At 43.8% G+C, this 25,755-nt stretch overlaps 1 protein-coding gene across 4 annotated transcripts in view; it reads left to right on the top strand.

The window, feature by feature from the left end:
- Bend7 (BEN domain containing 7) overlaps positions 1-25,755 on the top strand; it is an 84,438-nt gene that overhangs the window by 18,306 nt on the left and 40,377 nt on the right. For 3 of the 4 annotated variants that reach the window (XM_006497446.2, NM_178663.4, NM_001190400.1), the window contains exons 3-5: positions 8,127-8,429; positions 13,444-13,566; positions 16,628-16,899. In XM_006497446.2, the coding sequence (XP_006497509.1) occupies positions 8,127-8,429; positions 13,444-13,566; positions 16,628-16,899 (698 nt within the window). Of the gene's footprint in view, positions 1-4,446; positions 4,613-8,126; positions 8,430-13,443; positions 13,567-16,627; positions 16,900-25,755 lie in introns of all 4 variants that reach the window. The other variant, XM_006497445.3, reaches the window with a different exon arrangement.

Genomic DNA, 25,755 nt, shown 5'->3' on the forward strand with positions numbered 1-25,755 from the left:
TTTATCAAATCCTTTACTTTTATTCCTGTCGTGAATTATTCTTGTGTCCTTGTCTAGTTTTTAGTTTATCCGAGCCTTCAAACATGCGACAACGTATTTACAGTCTGGATGCTCTTATCTAGGATCTGACTCACCAATTCAGTACTCTGTGGCCACTTTTTTGCCTCTTTCCTGTTCGGCGGCATTCAGACTATGCTGTGTGGAGCCCTTGGATCTCTTGAATGTCCTCCAAGGCCTTACAGGAAGCTGGCACCTGGCAAGGCCTCTTCAGCAGAGCTTGCTGTTCCTTATTTATTGGGGCTTCACTGAAGACTGCATTTTTAAAAGGGGGTTCACATAGAAAACCGTTGCTCCTTCTTATCAACTGTCTCTTCCCAGACCATACTTTGCTGAGTTGGAACCCCAGTCTTGCATGTCCCTGGTAAACACAGCACTTTCCCCCAACTTGCACCTCCCCCCCCCTCATGCCTGTTGGAAACCTTGATAATATTTGCATGTTAATCTGAGTATGGAATGAGGTGCTAATCTCAAGGCCTCTCAGAGTGGAGTCTACTTCAAATTCCTTTTCTTCCAGTTCATTGCAGAGGTTTGTGGTGAGGAAAACTGTACCACAGACATGAGGAACCTGCCTCCCTCTGCCCTTTCCTCATGGCTAGCATGTCCTGAGACTTGGTTCCACACCAGCTTACACAGGTGTCTGAGACCGTCAGTGTAATCCTGATCAGCGCACCACTTCCCACTGAGAAGCTCAGCTCTCTTTGTATTTACTTTAGCATGCCATTAACCTGAAAAATGCAAGGAGTCTTGAGCGTATGTGTGACAAGGACTCTCCTGGTATTGTGCAACCCTTGCCACTGTCTGGTTCCAGAACATTTTCATCATCCCCAGCAGAAACGCATTCTCAATGTTACCTCTGTACTGAGGTTTCTGCCCTCCACTCCAGTGCTAGCACTTAAGAACTGGAAAAGCCAGCCTTTAAGACAGTAGTCTGCCCTCCAGCCTGGAAGCTGGTTCTTCAATCTGCTTTTTTTCCCTGTTGATAAAGAACAGTGTCCTACTCGGTCACCAGTTCAGTGATCTGCGGCCTCTTTCCTGCTCGGTGGTATTCAGACAACGCTGTGTGAGCCCTGGGAGCTCCACCTATGGTATAGTTCAAGATAATTAAGTCACTCAGTAACTACTGCTTTCTTAAATGAAACATTCTCCTTGCTTCTTTTAATCATTCTTGTTGGCTTTTTCATTATCTCAAGTTTTTCCACGGCCTCTTTAAAATAAAACTGGGCATGAGAGTGTAATACAAACCAACCAACAGTGAGCATAGTAAGACTGTAGGCAGCTTCCTGTGATTTGGGCCCTGCTAAGGCAAGTGGGTGGTGGGTTGCACATGGGAACAGGGGGAGTGAGGAGTGGAGTTGTTAATGGCCTCCGGGATTGGGAATCCAGGAGTAGGTCTCACTCGCCTTCTAGGTTAGAAACCAATGTACTCATACTGCCATTAATGCGTGTTTGACCTGTCTCTGTGCTATTAGTAAAAGAAGATCTGCTATGTCCATGAAAGGTGTTCTACAGTCTTTGGAGTTGTCCAGAGAGGACAGCCAGCTGAAGCACCAGGACTGAAGTCAGCTTTACATGGCTGCGTTTCAAGAGCCTACTCATTTTCTGGCTTTATCAGAGCAAGGTTCTTGGGGCTATGTCATAGCTCAGTAATAGTGTGGGTGCTAAGGCTGTAGCTTCAAGTCCAGCATCGCAAATAAAGACGCAAGCTCAGTGTATACTTACATTTATGTAACCTTCTTTTTATAATTCTCTGGCTGCTGTTACTGTCCATTCAGGTCCATAAGCTAGAGACCTCAATGTTATCTGTCATTGACTTTTCTTTGACATACCTCCCAGGAGTTAATAAGCAAGCCCTTTGGACTAAAGTTCTTTAATGTCTTCTTCTTTCCTCTTCCTTCCCACTCCTAATTGTGTCAGAAACTCATCCCTATGTAATCTTTAGCAACACTCACCTGACTTTCCCTCCACACATGACTTTCTCCATCATTTTCCCAAATTGTTTTTCTTTTTCTTTCTTTTTTTTTTTTTAAAGATTTATTTATTTATTTTATGTAAGTACACTGTAGCTGTCCTCAGACACTCCAGAAGAGGGCGTCAGATCTTGTTACAGATGGTTGTGAGCCACCATGTGGTTGCTGGGATTTGAACTTCGGACCTTGGGAAGAGCAGTCAGGTGCTCTTACCCACTGAGCCATCTCACCAGCCCCCCAAATTGTTTTTCTAAAAGACTTATCTGTTCATCTCTTATCTTTCTATTGGAAGATAGTGAATTTAAGTTACCTCTTACAGTAACTCATTGTCTCCAGAGTCTTGCTCAGCCTAGCATGTGAGGCTGCTCGTGAGGTGATGGCCTCACTATCATATCCTTTGGAATTTGAAACTCCTGCCACACTAAGCTGCTACTCAAGAGTAGTAGCTGGTGGCATGTCTCTATGGACATCTTCCTGAGGCTAGGAGTGGTGGCGTTAGGAGCCAACAGAAATCCAGGTTAACACTCCCCACCCGTGAGAAGAGAAAGAATAACTTTGGTCCAGAAGCCACAGAAAGAGCCGCATCTTCAAGGGAGAGCCCTGTTCTAGCTTCAGGGAGGAAACTCAAAATGTCTCTGCAAATAGTCAGGCAATTTGGTGACCAGGGTTCTAGGACACAGAAGAGAAGTAGTTATGGGGCCTGGGAGAATTGGGATCATCTTTCAGAGCAACAAATCAATACAAAAATGGGTAGAGATGTTATGAAATTTGGAGGGGAGTGTGTTTTCAGCTTGTGCCCGGTGATGGTTGCATCTTTGAGACTCTGGTGAATGTCTGTTGAGAAATGGATTTGATTACCTTTTCACATTGTCCTATTAAATATTGCTTGTTTACTGCCTTTGTGTTGGCATCTGTTTTCACTAGGCCCCCTTCTGTTTTGTAAGCCAGTTCCTAAGGTTTTTTTTTTTTTTAAAGATGTATTTTTTTAATGTATGAGTGCTCTATCTGCATGTACACCTGCATGCCAGAAAAGGGCATCAGATCCCTTTACAGATGGTTGTGAGTCAGCATGTGGTTGCTGAGAATCGAACTCAGGACCTCTGGAAGAGAAGACAGTGCTCTTAACTGCTGAGCCATCTCTCCAGCCCCTCTTACAGTTTCTTAAGCGAGGTCTAGGGAACATTTACTATGCATGAGTACCTGGTGATCTGCAGTGCACATGCGTGGTGACTTCACAAGAGAAGAAGACACATGAAGACGGCATATTATCTTTTCCTTGTGGCCCCCAAACTGAATGCCCTGACGAGATTAAGAGTGATTCTGTGGGGGGACCTCCTGTGCTGTCGTCTGTGACTTCTTCATGTGAAGGAAAGTGATGTAGTCGTGTCAGCATTGAATGAAGGGTAAATAGAGCTCTGCCTGTTGTGTTCTTTGGACCTCGTCTGCTTCAGTTGCTCTCTACCTTATTTTGTCCAGTCTGTTACAGAAGCTGGAACTGAGTAGCTCAGCTGTGCTGGCTCACTATGATAATAAGTGGGTCACTTCTTATAGGTGGTCACTCAGTAAGTGGCTCGAGGGACGCATCTGTCTCCCTCTATCCCCAGCTCCAGCACTGTAGTTACAGGGCATAATGCTCAGCTCTGCGTGGTGCTGGGGATCTGAACTTAGGTCCTCATGCTTGCTTGCACGGCAAGCCCTTTGCTGACTGAGCCGTCTCCGGAGCTCCAGTTACTCCAGTCTTGAAAGGAATTAAATTATGGTTGTTTCACTATAAGACAGCCACATGTCATAGCTCAACTAGAATATGATTTTTCTTGTTTGTTATTCCTTAGTAGATTAGTCTCTTGGAGTCGAATATGAGTGAAGATACATGCAGGTTTGGAAAGACATCAGGAATTCACAGGTTTCCGTATAGAATCTTATTTCTCCAAGTAGTACCTCACTCCCAAGACATTGTTTCCCAGATCCCTGTGCACAGAAAGACCCAGGAAGACGAGAGGTCAGCAAGCACCTTAGTCTCAACGGAAAGAACCAGCGCACTCGGAGTCTCCTGTGAGAGATTAGGCCCCTAATCCATCCGAATAGATTATCTCAAGACACTGTCGCTGTCCTCAGAGGCGGTAGGGGTTTCATTAACCAGCACCTTGGAAACTACGAATAGCCTGAGCCCTTCTGGTCTGCTTCTGCATAGCCCTTAGGTTATCTTAGGTTACTGTAGTACAGTTTCGAGGCAACCCTTTTTAATTCAAGAAACTAACATAATGTAGCCAGTGGCAAGTCAGTGCAGTTGAGAAGTGAATTCAGATCTTGGGAAGATCACCCTAATCTAGCTGTTGCACCAACTACTCCCTGCATCTGGGCCTGTGTGTCAGCCTGCCTGTCTGCCCCTGTTCTGGAGACTGACTCAGCTTTTTTGTAGTCCCTCAGCAGTCACCAGATTCTGACTTTCTGCCCCATCTGTCCTGAATGTGCAAGCCAAGTGCTTTCCCTCTGTGTGCTGCCCGTCCAGGAGTCCCAGGGTTCCTGTACCCCAGGAGCACCGGCAAAGGCAGTGGCCTCGGCTTCTCCCCACTTTTCTGGATACAGTGAGTATCCGAGCGCCCTCCTGAAGACTAGGTTATCCATTAAGGAGCCCAACCTTCTGCTTCTAAGAAAAACTTCTCAGTCAGTCCTTTTTCAACCCTCCTTCCTCTGGTCCCTCTACTGGTTTCAGAAGAGAATTCTGCATTATATGTGGTATTCTATTTTTCTGTTCTTTAACACGGCCTGCCACCAGCCCACCTTGAGCGGCTCCCTTGGCAGCCCCACTGCTTTCTTCCTGTCCTTCCCCTCCTGGGCTTCATCCTGCTCAGCTCTGCCCTTCCCTTAGATGTTTTGACCTTTGTGGACATTGCTTACTGCCAGGTTCTTCCTGTGCACGTGCCACCTGCTTTCTTCCTTTACTGCTGGCTGCTCAGCATTCTGGGCATCAACACCACTAAAAAATGGAAAATCAAACAAAAAAACCTCCACTTGTGTCTTTAGTCTTAATCCTCACAGACCCCAAGCTCTAGAACTTGGGAAGTAAACCATGACAAAGCATTGTTGCTTTTAAAGTGTTCCAGGATCCTCCTGCCTTTTCTTTTCTCCCCCCCCACCCCCATGGTAGCACTTTATTATAGACTCCTATCTTCCAAACACAGCTGAGCGGTGGTCAAGAAGCATCCCCCTCTCTTCCTGTTGTAGATATGGTCAGCACAGGAGGTGGCCTGGCACTGGGTAAGAACCTGTTAGCCTGGCTGTGGGCAGCCCTTTCCAGGGAGCTACAGGTAACTGGAAAGACAGCACCTAGCCTGTGCCATGAAGACCCACCTTTGGTACTCCATTGCCGGTCTGGCAAAAGGGTCAGGAGTGGGAACACAGAGGAAAGATGCGTCCTCTTGCTGAGCCCCTGCTGTTGACCGGTGGGAAGGCCAGTCGCTGAGACTCACATTGCCTGCCAGGAGGCTACTTCAGAGCTCCCCGGAACTCTTCCAAGCACACCCTGCTCTGTAGACTAGCGAGAATGGTATAAATTTTGTTGACTCTGCGATATTTAAATCATTCTTGGACATTCATTCTCATAAAAGATGGAAAGTGATTTACTGTTTCTGGATCATAACTTTGCTGGCATTTGAAGTAGAAAAAAAATTTCTACCAATTAAGGTATTTTTCTTCTCATTAATGTGTTAAAAAATAATATAAACTTAGGAATATGTTTTTCCCTGCATTCTATTCAACATGAAAGGCAGAATTTATATTTTTATTACCATTTTTAAGTTGAAGGTGTTGCTCAGTAGTCAGGCACATGCTTGGCATGAATTGGTCCCCAAACTCCACCCCTCACATTTTGAACTTTCTTATTTCAAAATAGTTTATAAAATTTCCATACACCATAGTTGGTAAGAAAATACATTAATAAACTGAATATCTAACTAGATACTACAGTACATAGGTTTCTGTGAAACTACCAGGTTTTGCATGGGAATTCTGGCTCATACGATGCTAAGTACATTAAAATATCATTATATATTTATTTGTGATCTACATTTTTTTCTAATAGTCTCTTCTGTCTGTTTTTTCTCCTCACATTTTAAATTTTAAGCATTTATTAGGATGACTTCATGGCTATGTGTACATACTTTGAAATAAGGTTTCCAGTGCTTCAGTTAGCGGGAATCACACTTCCTCTCTAAGATGATATTGTTACTATAGAGATTAAGGTAACGCGGGGCTGAGGAGGTAGTGTGGTAGTGCAGCACACATCCGGTACAGAGCCGACCCTGGGCTTAACCTCCAGCACCAGGAGAGAGAAGAGAAGACAGGGTCTGTGTAGTAGCTTGCAATATCTGCGCGATTGTGCAGTTATCTTTAGTACTATTTGTTAAATGTAACTATAGCATAGAGATACCTTAGCTGCCTTCTGTTTTGTTTGGGAATGGCGGTGGGCATGGGGAGTAGGGTCTCTTATAACTCTGTCTGGCCTGGAACTGGCTGTGTAGACCAGGACGGCCTCCAGCTCACCAGAGACCTGCTTCCCTGAGTGCTGGGATTAAAGGCATGGACCACCACGCCCAGCTGAATAGCCTTAGTTAAAAAAATAATAATAATAAAACATGCCCTGAGGGAAAAGGAATCTTAATAAAGTAGTTGAAGTTTTAAAAACAAATGAACCAACAAACCAAAAACAGATCTGGAGGCCGGCTGCAGAGTAAGTATATGTTACTGAACTGTGATTGGAAGTAGTTAATGATGGTGACGTTTAGAGCATACTCATTTCTTCATCATCAGATAAGAATCGACAGTCTCTCTCCCTTTCCCCTCCCTCCTCTCCCCCTCCCCCATCATCTCTCCCTCTACATGTTCCCAGAGAGCCTCTTCCCTTCTTTCTCTCCTTTCTCTCTCTGTCTTTCTCTATCCCTTTTCTTTCTCTGCCTCTACTCCCTTCCCCAAACCCACTTCTCATGTCCCCCTCAAAACTTCATTTTATACTAAAAAAAAAAAAAGAAAGAAAAAAAAGAAGAAGTCAATATAAGTGACATGACGTTTAGAAACAGTGCTGAATCTTGCCCAAAGTACAGAGTTGGCACAGCCGGGACCATGCAGTAGATTTTGGGGGGGGGAGGGTATGGTTTCCAGAGGAAGACAGCGTGGGGAGGCTACACTTCCCTTCTCCTGCAGATACAGCCAGTGTCTAAATGAGCAGGGATCCCTGAGACAGCCTCACTAGGACACTAGGAAATGAAGACCTCCCGCTTGCCGTGCAGCCATGGAGAATACCCACCTGCCTTAAGAGCTCCACTTCGAAGCTGCTTTGTTTTGGAGAGGCTGCCAGCCGAGGGGGGCAGAGTAGTTACCACTTATCTGCCTGCCATCCCCTGCAGCTATGTGGACTGTGGCTGAGCAGATGACTCTGCCCTGCTGGTCCCATCTTTGGTCTTCTGTCACCCACCGCTTTTTTTCTTATGAACCCTCACTCATCAATACTTCCAAAGAGGAGACTGAAAGTTAGTTTCTGATCCATCTTTGTTAGGGATCTACTCTGTGAATAGACATCATGACCAAGGCAACTCTTAGGACAACATTTAATTAGAGCTAGCGTATAGATTCAGAGATTCAGTCCGTTATCAAGGCAGGAGCATGGCAGCATCCAAGCAGGCATGGTACAGGCAGAGCTGAGAGTTCTACATCTTCATCTGAAGGCTGCCAGCAGAATACTGGCTTCCTGGCAGCTTGGATGAGGGTCTTAAAGCCCCCACACAGTGACACACCTACTCCAACAGGGCCACACCTCTTAATAATGCCACTCCCTGGGCTGAGCCATCACATTATCCTACACTAAAGAGAGCTTTTTCTTAGAGAGAACCTGGCCAGGAAACTATTTAGATAAAACGTGTCAGGGCTATGCTCTGCATAGCCAGTTTTCCTTCCTTTAAGCTTGCTGAATGATTTCAGAGTGTGGAATCAGTATTTTTTCCCATTTCCAAGGGCTGTCTGCTCTGGAGGTTATGGGAGGGGACTATTTGTGTTTGGTTTTCTTTTCTTAAGTTACAGTGCTAACTCTGACCCTGTTTCCATTAGGAGACGAAAGCATGGAAATTAAAAAACAAATTACGGGGATGAGAAGATTACTGAATGACAGCACTGGAAGGATATATCAGCGTGTCGGCAAAGAAGGAGAAAAATTAAAACAAGAGCCGCAGGTTGTGGATTTAGTCTGGCCTCAGCGGTCCAACTCTTCCACCGAGGCCTCACAGGGCCTCCACTCTAATTCACGTGGGGCGTGGAATGAACTACCAACCCAAAGCGGGCAGTTCTCAGGGCAGTCTGGTCCACGCTCCAGAACCTTCCAGACTCAGCCCCACATCTCTGCAAGTTCCAATGGTACGATTGTCCAAAATATTTAGAATATCCTGGTGGGTTTGTCTTATTCCTGAATACGGAGTTTGTCCTTTGAGATCAATCTATGACACCCTCCACTGGTCACTGCCCTTGCTGGGTTCTTTGTAATTTTCTGGTGTGGGCCTGCGAACAGAACACAGGGGTCTTACACATGCTAGGACACTGCTTGTGTGGGCCTGTGGATAGAACACGGGGTCTTACACATGCTAAGACACTGCTTGTGTGGGCCTGCGGATAGAACACAGGGTCTTACACATGCTAGGACACTGCTTGTGTGGGCCTGTGGATAGAACACGGGGTCTTACACATGCTAGGACACTGCTTGTGTGGGCCTGTGGATAGAACACGGGGTCTTACACATGCTAAGACACTGCTTGTGTGGGCCTGCGGATAGAACACGGGGTCTTACACATGCTAGGACACTGCTTGTGTGGGCCTGTGGATAGAACACGGGGTCTTACACATGCTAGGACACTGCTTGTGTGGGCCTGTGAACAGAACACGGGGTCTTACACATGCTAGGACACTGCTTGTGTGGGCCTGCGAACAGAACACAGGGTCTTACACATGCTAGGACACTGCTTGTGTGGGCCTGCGGATAGAACACAGGGTCTTACACATGCTAGGACACTGCTTGTGTGGGCCTGCGGATAGAACACAGGGTCTTACACATGCTAGGACACTGCTTGTGTGGGCCTGTGGATAGAACACAGGGTCTTACACATGCTAGGACACTGCTTGTGTGGGCCTGTGGATAGAACACAGGGTCTTACACATGCTAGGACACTGCTTGTGTGGGCCTGTGGATAGAACACGGGGTCTTACACATGCTAGGACACTGCTTGTGTGGGCCTGTGGATAGAACACGGGGTCTTACACATGCTAAGACACTGCTTGTGTGGGCCTGCGGATAGAACACGGGGTCTTACACATGCTAGGACACTGCTTGTGTGGGCCTGTGGATAGAACACGGGGTCTTACACATGCTAGGACACTGCTTGTGTGGGCCTGTGAACAGAACACGGGGTCTTACACATGCTAGGACACTGCTTGTGTGGGCCTGCGAACAGAACACAGGGTCTTACACATGCTAGGACACTGCTTGTGTGGGCCTGCGGATAGAACACAGGGTCTTACACATGCTAGGACACTGCTTGTGTGGGCCTGCGGATAGAACACAGGGTCTTACACATGCTAGGACACTGCTTGTGTGGGCCTGTGGATAGAACACAGGGTCTTACACATGCTAGGACACTGCTTGTGTGGGCCTGTGGATAGAACACGGGGTCTTACACATGCTAGGACACTGCTTGTGTGGGCCTGTGGATAGAACACGGGGTCTTACACATGCTAAGACACTGCTTATGTGGGCCTGCGAACAGAACACAGGGTCTTACACATGCTAGGACACTGCTTGTGTGGGCCTGCGGATAGAACACAGGGTCTTACACATGCTAGGACACTGCTTGTGTGGGCCTGTGGATAGAACACGGGGTCTTACACATGCTAGGACACTGCTTGTGTGGGCCTGCGGATAGAACACAGGGTCTTACACATGCTAGGACACTGCTTGTGTGGGCCTGCGGATAGAACACGGGGTCTTACACATGCTAGGACACTGCTTGTGTGGGCCTGCGGATAGAACACAGGGTCTTACACATGCTAGGACACTGCTTGTGTGGGCCTGTGGATAGAACACGGGGTCTTACACATGCTAGGACACTGCTTTGCTACTCAGCACCAGCTCCTGCACTGTGTTATTTTAAAAAGGATGAAAAAAGAAAGCCTTAAGCGTATAAAAACTCTAGAGCCGAGAGGGAGGAAGGTCAGGGGTCTGTGGAATCAGAATTCTCATCCACCAGTACATAGAGGATGCTGTCACCGCAGCCTGGACATCACTGCAGAAGCAGCTCCTTTTAGCACTGATAGAAGCTGCCCGGCTGTGTGCTATGTTACTGATGCAGCTCTTGCTTGGCCCTCACTTCACTTCCTCATCAGAGAGGCCCAGTCAGTGATGCTGCACAGCCTCACCTTTTACACAGCTCTTTCTTTCTGCCTGTTCCAATGCTGAATTGCTGAAACTCAAGCTGAGACGGTCACCTTTAAAGCAGCAGTTCTCAACCTGTGGGGCGCGACCCCTTGGGCGTAACTGACCCTTTCCCAGGGGTCTCCCGAGACCACCATAAAATACAGATATCTATGATACAATTCATAATAGTGACAAATTATAGTTATGAACTAGCAATGAAAATAATCTTATGGATGTGGGGGGGGGGGGTCACCACAACACAAGCAACCGTATTAAAGTGTCAGAGTAATGGAAAGTTGAGAACCACTGGTTTAAAGTAAACTTTGTTTAAAATGGCTGACTGTTAAGTTGGGAGGAGGGGTTTCAATTTTTTTCTCAAAGCTTAGGGGAAAGAATTGATGCTTTCCTTGATAATATTAATTTTCCATCCAGTAACACTGTATGTTGTTTGGTTTATAAATTATGCATGGATATGCAGGTCTGTAGTTCCCATAAAGAGTAAGGGAAAAATAAGGTCTTTCAGATTCCTTGAAAAGTTAAGACTTTCCTTCCTTGCATTTTCACTTTATGAGATCCTTTGGTAAAAAGAAAATGTTCTGATTTTTTTTCCTTACACACAGTTCACAGTAACCAGTTCAGGGGCCTGAGGAGCCATCGTGAGACACTGTTGAGACAGTCAGGGACCCTAGTGATCGATGTATGGCAGCTTCTCTCCCTCCCAGTATTACATAGGCAAGCATCAAGTCCACATGCTGGCAGGCTTCCAGGGTAGAGGGACGTTGCTCTTTAAAGGCTCCTCCATAAAAATAAAAAGTCTGTTCTCCTTAAAATTGGAAAATGATTTATAATGAGCTGAGAAGGGCTAGTTTTGTCCTCTAAAAAATCATAAAGACAGTGCTTAGATTAGTACCTAGGGTTGTTCTGCAAAGCCCTCTTAACTCTTCTCCACTAAGAGAAAAGAGTATATAGTATACACACACACACACACACACACACACACACACACACACATATACTCACACACATATATATATGAGTATATAGTAAGTGTAGCCCTCCCACATCAATAATTTGGGGGTAACATATTCCACTCACCAACATACAAGAGTGATAGATTTATCTTATAAATGTGTACTAATTAATATCTTTTTCTGATCATTGCTTGCATCATTTCAGTACAGATACTATGCAAGGGCTGAAAAGAGAGTTCAGTAGTCACAGTGTCTGTCACATAGCATGGAAGCCTGAGTTCAAATCCAGGTGCAGCTTTTGCAACCCCTGCACTAGCGGTGTGAAGTCAGAACAGACGCGGTGGCCAGTCGGTCTAACAGATCAGTAGGCTCCAAGTGAGCTGAGAGATCCTCTCCTTCAAGGAAGACACACACTTGGCATCAGCCTTTGCCCTTCACACTCACATGCACACCCATGTGATCATACATATACACCAGGCACACTCAGACACACAAATGTTCTGTACAGTTGATCCTTGAGTAATGGATGCTGGAATTATATTTTGTCGAGATTTGCAACATTGGGCAAACCGTCAGATAGATGGCACAGCCTAGAAACGGTGAAAAAAAATGTGTGGAAGTTAAACATGTCATCAATGCATAAAATATGTCTATAATATCAATTATTTTTTATCGTTATAATTTAATACCAGTTATTTTATCATTATAATTTACTACCAAAACACATTATTTTAAAAATCAAGATTTATTAGAACTTAGGCACACGAACACTATATAGACTGTGCATGACGTCATTAAGAGAAATTTAAACAAATGTAAATTTTTTAGCTGCCCCCTTGTTACCATTGTGGAGAGTTAAAAATCAAAGTGGGACTTCCCTTGGGCCTGTGCCCTGCCCACCTCCCACAGTCCCTCACAGGTCGCTTGGATACAGCTGTGACTGCTCTGTGTTACTTTGGAATGGTTGGTAAGGCTAAAGCTGAGTCACTTTGCTTCCATTGGAGTTTTAATGCTTACTCTTCTCCAGAAGTTACCTTTAATTCTTCTGTGGTTTTACCGTGGTAAACGTTGGTATCTACAAATAATGATTATTGTAGGAGTTAGATTGTATCTAGTGGATGGTAAATTACCTAAATTGGAACAAAACCTTTTACTTGACCTCACCTGCCTGCCAGAAACTTAAGAAGCAACTGCCCCTTAGACTCCCTTGATGCATGGTAGCCAACCTGGGGTTGGAGGGGTCCAGCTGCTGAAGCTTCTTGCCAGATGGTCTGTTTTAGTTCACGGACAATGGGGAAATACTTGTTCATATGTGGGAGAAACAGAAGAGAGCATCTTTGTTAAGGAACATACATTAAACTTAAACAGTGAGACGGAGACTACTGAGGGACTCATAAGAAGCTAGAAAAGAGGGATGGTCAGTCCTTCATGAAGAAGAGCAACTGCAGACACCTCTGAGCAAGAAAACACTAGCCAATCCCACCCTGCCTCCTGCTTCTCCCCACCCCAGCCGGAGAGTTCTAGAAGTTTCTACGTATCCACAGCTCCTCGTTGCTACTAGTTTTTTTTTTAGGGTGTCTTAAGTTTTACTATGAACTCCTGTAGCATGCAGACCAGCAGTGGTTCTCCAAGACTACTACAGAGCTGGACTCTGGTTTTTGCTTTTGCTGTTTGAGAAAGTAGCCTGGGTGTTTTATCGTGACTTGTCAGAGCCTCACAGTAGACAGGCCTGCCTTGCCAGTACATTGTGTGCCCGCATTCACACAGACCCTGTGACACAACACAGCATGCACCTTACAAACAGAAGCCTGGATAATTAGATAAAGTCAGACACCCCACATTTAGGTTGTGAAAATTACTGGTACGTTTTCTTCTGACACAGTTTGATGATAATTGTAAGTACTTCAAAATTCATTCAAGATTTATTTTTTTCCTTTTCTTTGTAATTAATTCTTGCATGCTTTGGGAGTATATCATTCTTCTCTTTCACGCTTAGGAGAACTTCCAGGGGTGAATTCAATAGTCGGATCCAACTGCTGTACTTGTAACTGCCAGTCAACCTTGCAGGCCATTCTCCAAGAGCTCAAGACCATGAGGAAATTAATGCAGTTTCAAGCAGGTACAAAGATCAGCCCTATACACACATCCTCTGCTGGTGATGTGTAGCTGACATCTTCGCTTGTGTGCATTGTCCTTTTGTCCCACACTCCTCCCACTTTGCTGTCTGTCTTGCTATGCCTTTTCAAGTATCCATTTTCTCTACTCTTTCAGCAACCTGTGATTTTTGTCATATTTTATTTTTTAGTAAATCAAACAAATTTTGTCATTGTCCTTAATACCGCTGTTGGGCACATAGGCATGAACGCAGCATACTTCATCTCCTGATCTCCTGGTACTTCACAAATGCTAGTTAATTAAATTTTGGAATATCTTATGTGAAAGAGCCCTTCAGGAAATACAGGCTTCCTTGCAGAAGATGCTCAAGGACGAGCACAAATGAGAAGCGGTGAGCCCTGGGCTCTGCCTGTGACTTTCTGCTGGCACTAGGACAGAGATGGTTAGACACAGCTCGTGTCTGCTCTGTCCGCTTCCTTCACTTGACTCTTTGTTCTCTTTGTCTTTGGATAAGGGGAACAATCTCTCACTGAACCCCCAATCTCTCACTTTCTAGCTGGGTAACTCCCAAGCTTCCCATCGTTATCTGTGAGTGAGTATTAATGTCTGATTCGCAGGGTGGGTTTTTAAATGTGACAGAGATCGCAACAATAAATGAGACCTATAAGGCAGACTTACTGTGCACCTCTGTTCTTTTATGGGCCCCACCGCACTTGCTAGAAGTTTGGAAGTCGAGGTCTTTGTCTAGTAGCTCATTATCTAATCGTCACAATGAATAAGGAAGCTGGAATTTTTATTTCTAGACAGCAGAAAGTGCTTGGCGCTGTTCATATGTCACAGCAGGACAGCAGCCCAGGCCTGTGGTGATGGGCCTGCTGACCCTTCACACCGTAGTGTTCAGAGTCATCTCTCAGAAAGTGCGCTCAGTGCCAGCCTCCCAGCAAGATCCTCACATGTGGTGATGTGGTTCTGATATAAAAGGCTTAGTACTTGCACTTATCAGTCACTCAAAATCATATTTTTAAAGAAAGCAAAAAGGATTCATTTATGGGAATAATAAGTCCAAGCCAAGGCCTAAACTTGGACTTATCCCAACACAAAAGTGAGCATTTGGTCGATAAGTCGGTAAGCTCTTGACTCGCCTTGTCCCACCACAATAATCAGTGTTCTTGCTAACTGTCAAAGACAGGATCTCCGACACACGGGCCCCAGAAAGAAAGGTTACTCATTCTTATAGGTGTTCTCGCCGAGGGAGAATTTCTTAGTACTTAAGAAAATATGCATATGAAGTGGAAATGGTTTATTTTGTTACTTAAGCTCCTTACTACTGAAATGGCAAGCTAGGGATCGCACTCATGCGGACCCTTGACTGGAGCCTTTTAGAATCTATTAAGTAAATGCTACCTTGTCACCCTGTTTTCTCTCCTGAACCTTTGCAGATTAGCGAGGCAAGTGATTCCGGAGCTATGAGGAATAAAGAAAGGATAAACCGAATAAATGACTCTCCTTTAATTTTCTTAAACTTAAAAAAAAAAATCATGTTGTGTGGGCAGATTTACTTAAGGGTTATCGCCCACGAGATTTAGGATTTAAATTCTGTTTTGAAAGCTTTACCCTTATTTTTACAGGAGGACTTAGACCAAGCAGTGAGAGCTGAGTGCAGGAAAATGGGGCTCTTTCAAGACTTGCAGGAGAAGCAAGACTTGATAGCCCTCTGTCTGGACACCAAAAGCATCGGAAAGAGTGAGCTTAGAAAGGGCTTGGGCCTGGGGGATGTGGCTTAGCTGCTCCTGATCATGGTTGCCAGAGTCCATTTGACCCTGGGGACGAGAATCAAAATGCATATATGGCTGTATGCTGGAATCTCTGGAGAAACCGTGTAACAATATTGATGCCCTGGCCCTACCCTTGGATATTCTGACCCACTGAGTCCAGGACAGATTATTAAGAATTGGGGTAATTTTTAAAACCACACTGATTCTAAAGTGTAGCTGAGAGCTAGAACTAGTGTCACTAATTAGCACATGCATAGTCAGAAAGGCCACTATCCAGGGAGTTGCTTCCAGAACTTAGACACTGCCTTCTAGTGCAAAGATAAAAACATATTTGAATCAGTATCAATATTCTTGTTTTTTGGACTCATAGGAAATAAGAGGAAGCAGTCCGTGTTGATGTGCATTTAAGGACTTAATTTTCATGTGGCCTGTATTCATAGGTTTCTTTCTGTTTAGAAAAAAAAGCAGGCGTTTCTAGAGTTCTTATTTAGGGAGCCATGTTGAGAGATGAGGAGTTGGTGCAACCCATATTCTCCTCTGTCCCATTCCATCAGTGGTTGATAAATGCTCCTACTTGGGGCATGCCTATGAAAGGCAAACTTGCCACCTCAGATTCCTTAAGTACATGTTCTGCATGAGTACCTGGTCATTGTACTATTTGTAGACTTGCTATTTCACGCGACTCATTGAGAACAAGTGACGTTTAGAGAAGCAGGCAGCCTGACTTGACACCGGGGAGTGCAGTGTGCAGAGATGGTTGGTGCAGAGAACACTTGACGAGGAAGGACGACTAATGAGGCTTTTCCATGGCCTTACCCACCTAGCCCTGTTCTAGATAGACTTCTTCCAAACTGTTTCTTTCAACCAGTCTTGCCCAGATCATCATCATCGTGTCCTTGTAGGCTGTAACTGATCAGCTGAACTCCAGAGACATTAGGGCTTTTGCTAGGATGGGCTTACCAGAGAGCATGAGCATCTATACTTAGATTTATGTTCTGGGGTTCTCCTTCAAACCTGCCACATGACCATGAAGCCATAGCTCTTAACCCTTTCCTTCCATCGAAGCCAGGCTGCTGTACCGGTCTGATGATCCAGTACATTCAGAGCTGTTTCTCCTGGTGAGAAACACTCTGCTGTTAGGACTTTAAGGTGCTGAGTGAGATATATCTATCTGTTCTTCATCCTGAGGGAGCCAAGCCTCAGAGTCAGCGTGTATATCGCAGAGACAGGCCAGGGTAGATTTTCCTCAGACACAAGTGCCTGTACCATATTTGTGTTTATTGTCCACAGTTGGAACTCAAAACAGACAACAACCCCCAATTTCCCTTATGTGCTCCCAGCGAACCGCCGTCTCACGCAAGAGAAATAAAAAGAAAAAAGTGCTTCCGAAGACTGTGCAACCTGTGACGGCTGTGGAACCAAAGCCCAGTCCCTTGGAAACTGAGAAGAAGCCAGCAGCCTCGGCCACAAGGCCACCAGGTCTCCAAGCTGCAGAGCGCACCTCCACCGAGGAGAACCACGTCCTGGGATTTGGCATTGTTCTGGAATCGCCGTCCTCAGATGTAAGTTGATATGTTCTGGCTGCCAACCTGGTTGATAGAAGTTTCAGGAACCTTGTAGTATTAAGACTCTTTCCACCTAACTAGTTCTGCCCCAAACAAGAAGAGAGGCATGCATGTGAGGAAGAGGAGGAGACTGGTAAGAACCGGAAAAATGTGAGCCTTCCTTGTTCACAGACATCCCACTTCTTATCTCAGAAAGGAGAGGGGTGTGTTGTAAATAATCTGCTCGCTAATTTCTCTACGATTTTTAATTTCCAAGTGGCAGTTTTCAATTTCCTCAATGTAGAAAACTAAGAGAATATAATTAAATCCTTTGTAGACGGGCATAAATGAACAGAAGCTTACAGATAAGGTCATACCTTTGTGGAAACACAAACTAAAAATAAGAAAGGAGCAGCGGTGCTAATTCTGTTTTATAGATGCAAGCCACACTGCTAATTAGGTGGCAGTGCCATGCCATTTACTCCGTGTAATGATAGGTTAACGCTCTGCAAAGGTTTGCTATTTTAATATCACGGCCTGAATGATGTTGCAGTCTGGGACGGTAGATTGCATCCGAGATATCCATCTGACATGCTGTTTTATATTCATGGGCCCATAAATGAATTTCTGTCATAATGTGCTGAATTTGCAGCTGCATACTCTATTTACAATATCTTTATCTAGAGTACCTTTACGTTGTGAATCCCAACTTGTTGTCAGAGTTCTTAAAATAAACAGGAAAAAGTGATGTATTGTTCCCAGATTGCATAGGGTGAGGCTCCTGCCGAGCGCTCCCACAGACTCCTATAGGATTGGAGTTTCTCCCTGCCTCCTGAACTTTAAATAGGAAACAATTGCTGATTTCTGTAAGTATCATGAGAGGAAGGCAGTTTGCTAGCATTTATCTACATTTGGGCTTTTAATGAAAAGAATCATCTCACTATGTTTTCAATCTAGAAAATTCTTTGCACTTTCACCAAACCTTTACTGTTAAAAGAGGCATTTGTTTTAATAATACGTGTGTGCTAAAGCCATTAAACTCTTCTAAACTAATATTTAATTTACAAAATCCTTTTGGTAGTGAAGTTTGGTTGTGTGACCAGCTCCCTTGTTTGATCGTATTTTGTTATCACAACAGCTAAAGCCTGGTTCAAACCCTAGGTGAATCATATATTTGAAAACAGATAAATTATTCTATAATAATTACAAAATATTATAAAGTACAGCTAGGCTGTTTTTGATAAACTGTCATGTTTTCCTTAAATTTCTTAAAATTCTTTTCTGCTAGGCATTGGTATATTAGAACAGACTGTAGATCATCTGCTGTGTAGATGTGTCTAGTGCCACTAACAACTGAATTTTACCCTTTTATTGTTAAGATTCAAGTGTATTTTATCAATAAATTGGAGGTGTGGTAAAGACCCTGTGTATATTTGCAAAATAGAATAGAATTTTTATTAGTTTTACCAACATCAGTATTTATTTATGTAATACATACAAACAGTTTACATTTTATTCATGGCTGACTCTGGTACTTCTTACCAAAAATGATTATTAAATGATAGTATGATTGTAAGGAAAGGGTGGGAAAGCTGTGGGCATGTCATCTTTACAGTACCCATTACACCACCATTTAATTTACCTCTTCAGTACATGAGTGAGCTGAGAACCTCACATAGAGAACTTAACACTGAGTCCCAGGATGAGCTGCAAAAATGCTTTCCATGGGCTGTGCTCATAGGTGTCTGTCAGGCTGGCCGGAGCAGTTCCTGGGACGAGAAGTGGGCTTGACTCCAGAAAAATGGACTCTCTCTGCTCAAGGGACCTCCAACTTAGGTCCCTTTCTAATCTTCTAGTATTTCTTAGCTATGAGGCTATAAAATGTTTAATGGAAGTCTATAGGGAATAATTCTTCTAATTTTTACAGCAATTTTCCTATAAAACAAGTTGGAGAAAACACAGGGAGATAGGAGTTTTGCATTAGAAAATGGCTTCTGAGCTGGGCGTGGTGGCACACGCCTTTAATCCCAGCACTCGGGAGGCAGAGGCAGGTGGATTTCTGAGTTCGAGACCAGCCTGGTCTACAGAGTGAGTTCCAGGACAGCCAGGGCTATACAGAGAAACCCTGTCTCAAAGAAAGAAAAGAGAGAGAGAGAGAGAGAGAGAGAGAGAGAGAGGAAAAGAAAAGAAAAGAAAAGAAAAGAAAAGAAAAGAAAAGAAAAGAAAAAAAGAAAGAAAAGAAAAGGGCCTCTGAAAAGTCTGCAGTGTTCAGAGGCCTTCAGTGGTAGTGTTGGGCAGTTTGTCTGTTGTTTCTCAAATAGCTGAGTGGCTTTGGGGAAAAGCAGGATGCTTCCAGGAGAGAAGACCTTGATGCTGCCCGTGAGATACAGTCCATCTTCGTCTGGGGGCACAGAGGAGCCGCTGGTGTAGGGTTCAGCAGAGGAACAATCTGCCTGTGAGGGTGGGGCCTGGAGTCCGTTATGAGTGAGAGACAGATGAAGAGGGAGAAGCTAGATCAATGGCTCTCAACTTGTGGGTCGAGACCCCTTCGGGAGCCGGCTGTGCCTTTCACAGGAGTCGCATATCAGAGATCCTGCATATCAGATAGTCACGTTAGGATTCGTAACAGTAGCAAAATTATAGTTATGAAGTAGCAGCAAAAATAATTTTATGGTTGAGAGTCATCACAGCAATCAGGAGCTGTATTATAGGGTCCCAGCCTTAGGAAGGTTGAGAACCGCTCTACTAGAGTTTAGGCAGAAAGCCAAAAGCTCCCTCTGGTTAACCAGGCAAGAGTGGGAAGCCTTAAAGTGAAGGGAGGTCCGTGAGGACAGGCTGCTTGCTGAGGGCAAAGCTCAGGCCTGGGTTTGGTTTTGGGAAGGAGGTGAGTGACGAGCTCTTACCAGCAACTTGACTCCGGGTGGGACTTCCTGTTCTACACAGGAAAGAAGAGAGTCCAGCGCTCTCACCCGTTCCTTAGACCCTGTCGGCAAAGGAGGAGGAGGAGTGGCAAGCACCACCCCTCTGCTAAAACAACAAACCTGTGGATTGTCCTTAAAGATTCGCAGTGTATTAAGTTACGCTTTTATATTAACTTGTCATGTCACACAAATGCAATTGTGTGTATTCACAGAGAAAAACCAAATGTAACAGCCCATGTGGCCCTGGAGATCACTGTAGCTAACAGTCTTCTGAGTGACGATTATCCCTCCTTCATCACAGGAATGCACAGTGCTCTAACCAGGCCCACTGAAATATCAACACGTTAAATGATATATCATATATGGGAAGTCCTACTGCAGTGCTTTACATATAAAAGGTCCTTAATAAGTGTAATTTACTTAATCTACAAATGATAAAATATCTGCTCCTGCAGGAAGACACCTTGTACAAAATCATCTTGAAAATATTGGGTCTCGATTTGGCTTCAGCCATAGCCCCTCCTTGGTGCATCTCCTCTCTGCCCATACACTATCAGGGCTCTAATCCAATCTGAGCAGTTCTCCTTTATGGAAACTTCTTGGGTTTTTTTGTTTTTTGTTTTGTTTTGTTTTGTTTTACTGAATTACTTCCATGATTTTGTATCCTTCTACCCCAGCTGCTCAAGAGCAGGGTTCTCTAGTATAAAAGTCGTAATACTCATGGGACGTCCTGGGTGAAACAACTCATCTCCATTTAATCTTGCTGTTGTCCTCTTAAGGAGAGTCTGCACAAGTTGCCAGAGTCAGATGATGTTGAACTAATTCTCTACTCCGATCCTGTCATCTGCCCCTGTTCACTGTGGAAAAGCCTGTAGATGCCCATTCAAATACATGTACTTTGGTTTTTTAATTTTTATTGTTTTATATGTATAGGTATTTTTGCCCTTGTGCACGTGTGTGCACCATGTGTATGTCTGGTGCCCATGGCGGCCAGAAGAAAGTGTTGGCCTCCTTGGAGTTGCAGATGGCTGTGAACCACCTGTGGGTGCTGTGAGTCGCGCCTCTCCGTCTTCTAGAAAAGCATCCTTTACCACAGAGCCTTCGCTCCAGACCTCAAGCACACCTTGGTCATGATGAGCACTCAGTGATTCTCTATGACTGAGCATTCCTTGGAAGGGAAGCAGATGGTTAGACTGTGACTCTTTAATTCTCTTTACTCGGCGTTTTCTTGGGAGACAGCAAGTGGTTAAAAGAGCAGGCCGCTAGCTTAGGATCTCAGTTGTGTGACCCTGAGCAAGTGAACCCTGTTCCTCACTCAGCTTCCTCCCTATAAATGGGAATAATCATGCTTTCCTCACAGAGCTGGCCTCCTGGAAGAATTAATGAAGCCTTCTATGGAAAGCACTTAGAACAGTGCCTGCCACATTTTAAGCACTCGATAAATATTGGTTCTTTTTTTAAAAAAACCTTACCATTCCTACCTAAGTACCTTCAGAGGAACCAATGTAAACATGGCTAAGTAAACTTAGCTGTCTGTATGATGATCAGATGTACGTGAACAAAGAGCACTTTTGAGAGGGAAATAGCTAAGGGGTGTGGGGGCTCACATTTGGAACATGATTATTCGACCCTTTTTAAGTTAACACTTAAATAAAATTCAGACCTAAATTACACAGAAGCAAAAGCAGAAACCCAAAGCCAATTCTGAAATACAAATACATGATTTAATTCTTTCTTTATGAATTCACAACACAATGCTCTATGAGACAAAACAGCTGCTCACTTCTTACGCTCACGGCTGTTGGACGCTGGGTCTGTTGATCACTTTCTTAGGGCAGATATTGCACCTGAACTGCCTAGTTTTATGTTTGCTAATGGTTGACTTCTGTTTTGTTTTGTTTGCTTTGCTTTATTGAACTACTCAGATAAGGTTTAAAAACCTATTTAATAATTTTTAATCATAGCAAATGTTTTTATTCGATGGAGTTATTATAAATACTCTCCAGTAATTCCAGATGGCAAAAATTTTAAGTTAACAGAAGATAAATGATGAATATTCATCAGTTTAAGATAATTTTGTTAATCCTGATTTTGTGTGCTTCTTAAATAATGTTAAACGCATTGGTGCCTTCAACAAAAATAGCTTTTCAATTCAGAGTGCTTTCCTGATAACATCTTATCTCAATAGATAAAATGTTCTGCTAGGATCAATTAAGGTAAACCATGGAAACCATTTTCCATTCACTCATTGACATTCAGGCAGATGTGCCTGAGAGCCTCGGTTTCTATGGAGGCTGCTTGGGTTCAAATCCTCGCCTCGTTATGTTAGTTGGATGATCTTTTAACAAGTTACTCAACCTTCCTGGTCCTTGGCTTTGCACGTGAAACCTTGGAATAAAGATGGTAGCCACTTCATGGAATGAGCAAACTGATGTACCCTGTGTTTCCCTAGAGCCTAGGACATAATAAGCAACAAATAAATATCAATTATATCATTATTTTCCAGGGTGCTCTGAAGGGAACGTAATAGTCTTTGCTCTTTAAGGAACACATGGGAGGAGTTTGCAGACAGTACTTGCAAGCCGCAGAGCACACAGAATGTCTCCAGAAAGCTGGGAAGATTGGAGCTTCTGTACCTGGAAGGTCAGAGACAAGTGTTCACCATGGACGTCTTCTCAGAGGAGCAATTTCTACGGAGTTAGGGGAGAAGAAGCTAGACTGTGGTGTTAAAATCTTACATATTGTCCATTTAGCTCAGTCGTCTTTAACATAAATCAGGCCTTAATGTTCAGAACCACGATTTATTGCCTGAGAAGGAAAAGGCTAACTACAGCTCTGAAAGGCTAGAATCTCTCACTATGCAAATGCATGAGGAAACTTTTGAGAGACTAAATTGTACTGTCTTTTCTAAGATCTTAATTCTACCAAATTTTATCAAAGAAACATAAAAGAATTAGAACTTTAATGATTTTTTTAAATCCTAGTCAATATTAAATATATGCTGTGACCATTATACTTGCTTTTTCATAGAGATTTTGCTAAGCACATTTAATATCGGTCTAGATGGGGTGCAGCCAGCCAGCGGCATCTCTTCTATCAACACTGGGACTCTCAGTTCAGCTACATCCTTAGACCACACCTGTGCTGAGCTGACTAACAGAACAGAGTCAGCCGGAGTATAACCGTCCCCCAGTCTCAGCTGGTCATTGGCCAAGTGCCTTGAGGTACCATTAAAAAATGGTGGTAGTAAATCTACTGGGTGCAGATTTTATTTGTAGAAAACATGTTAATTTTTCTTATAAAAAAGATAACATTTATGAGCAAACCAAAATCTGTTACGTGTTTTGTGTGTTTAGGACTTTTTTCTTTTGGGCAGTGGTAGCACACACCTTTAGTCCCAGCACTTGGGAGGCAGAGGCAGGTGGATCTCTCTTTGAGGCCAGTTTGAAGCCAGCCTGGTCTACAGATTGAATTCCAGGACAACCAAGGCTACACAAAAAAAAAAAAAAAAAAAAAAAAAAAAAACCTTGTCTCAAAATTCTAATAATAATTATAGTAATAATAATTAACAAATAAAATAATTTTTCTCTCATGAACTGAAACTCATTTTTCTTGAAATAGATCAAATATTTAGTAGTCTAAATAAATAAGACAGAGGCTCATTATATATTGTAGTATTGCAATGTATAATGTTACATTTTCAGGGGCAGAAAATCCATCTTCCTCAGCAAAGCCCACTTGCTCATCTCTAGTTTTCTTTAAGGTTCCATCCTGAGCCGTTCTGAGACTTGACCAGCTGGCCCAGCTCCCTGGTCCTCACTCATATCACCTGAGACAGACAGTCTTGTACATGTGCTAGTGAATGTGAGTCCTGTACAACACAGAGCTGGGAAGGCCATTGTGTATCATTTATTAATAATAACCGTTGAAAATCTGGGGCTATGGCCAATCAAAAGCATCTATGCACTTCTTTCCTCTTAACCAATGACTGTATCTGTAGCCTGTTAAATGTCTTACTATAATGTTTTACCATTACTATCGTATATAAAACAGCCTGTATCAGAGGTGTTCCCTGAGCGACTCATTATGTGATCTCTTTAAGGGTTTTATGATATGTTCATAGGAACTTGTGGGTGGCAGGGGACAGGGAAGTGTCTTTTTCATTCATCTTGTTGTAAAATCTATTACCTAAACTACTTCTAAGCGAAAGAAACACCACACCGGAAATGCAAAGAAACAGCATAGTCAGTGTAGCTGTCCTTGGTCCAGGGACATTTTCAAGAGCCATTAGGACTCAGCAGTTTTTGCTCCCAGAGCGTCACCAGTAGAAGATGAACTCACACTGCTTAAGGCATTCCCAGTGCTGATACATTATACACAGTGACCAGGGTACCTAAAGGGAGCGGGATACTGCCCATAATAACTGTGAACATTGTAAGTTGTGCCCATAATTTGGACGTCATCATTTAAACATCTTTCAGCAACAGTGGATGCTGCAGATTAGTTTATTATCTGTCTTGGCTTGAGCATCAAATAACGAATCTGTCAAGGAAAGCCTAGAGTATTTTTTACGTTGCTTATTTAGAAAAGTATTTTTATAACTATTATCAATAAGCAGATCTCATTTAAACCTCAGCCAATAAACAAACAAGCAAAAAGATAATGATTCTACAACTAGAGAAAGTGTTTTAACCTGATTTTAAATATACATGCAGAGTTGTGGTTTATTATACAGCAATAATGTACTATGATTATGCTTATAAAGTAGAATAGATGGCAAGATTTCATAGTGAAAACAAGATAATTAGTATCATGGCTTTTTTTTTTTCATGTTTTAGAGCATAAAGTTAGCCCTCCCCCACCTCCCTTCCTTTTTCTTGAAAGGAATTGGTGCTTTGTGGCGCCTTTAACCATGCTATAGTGCCCTGTTGTTACCTGCTAACAAGTCTGAACAGGAGTCAGGGAAGAAGATGGGGGAGGGGCTGTGATCTAGCCACCTTTGCAATTATGTTGCTGTCTGTTGCAGCTATTGACCCGGCAGTGGCAGATAGCAACAGCTTCGGCCACAGATGGCCCCTCTGCAGCCACACACCATATGCTTACGTACCATAAGAGGTCTTGGTGCCACAGAAACCTCCAGGTGTCTACTTTTAGGCATCATAGCAGGTGCCACAAATAATAACCATACTGTGGCGGTCTCCTAAATCTTATCTTCAGGGCCTTGTTAGAATGCCATCCCACCTTTTTCCCTTCCCTTTCCCAGCCTGCCTTTTCTTAGTCCCTTTCCTCCACATCCCCGGCAGCCAGTCCTGCCTGACGTTAGCACTAACAGCCCTTGCTCAGAACCCCTCGGGTAGTGTTCCTCTTACCATGTAGTGTGTGTGGTGGTGGTGTTTATGTCCACCATAGCTACAGAGCCAGCCTTGGCTCCCTCTCCACAGAAGGCACTTGGTGAGTAGGTACTGAATCAGGTGCTCATCTCGGCCTGGAGCCCGCAAACCATCATTCTAAGACACTGCTGTGTGCCTGGCCACAGCGTGAGACTCAGGGGGCCACTTCCTCTGTAGAGCGAAAGGGAAACTCGGACCTGGTCACTGAGTTCCTATGTAGCATTTTGTTTATTCTAGTACATATCTGCTGGATGCTGACTGGATTCTTGGCACGCTAGATATAAAAGCTATGTATCCCAGCTAGGTAAATGCAGTACAAAACGTGCTGTAAACATATTTCATAGAAAGTAATTTGCAGACATTAAGAAGGGGATGGCTAGTTCAGCCTGGTGTTCTATTCAGGTGGGTGTTTCTGAAGCTAGGGTGCTTCAGGGAAATCCTCCAGGGAAAATGTTTGGAGTCTCAAAAGTCAGATGTCTGAGTTTTAAGCACCCAGAGTTACAGAAATAAACTAAATTGCAGTTCTTTCCCTGTCTTCTCTTATGACTTAAGATCTCCTGTAC

The sequence above is a fragment of the Mus musculus genome, chromosome 2 (assembly GCF_000001635.26).
Source record: "Mus musculus strain C57BL/6J chromosome 2, GRCm38.p6 C57BL/6J".
Classification (NCBI taxonomy): domain Eukaryota; kingdom Metazoa; phylum Chordata; class Mammalia; order Rodentia; family Muridae; genus Mus; species Mus musculus.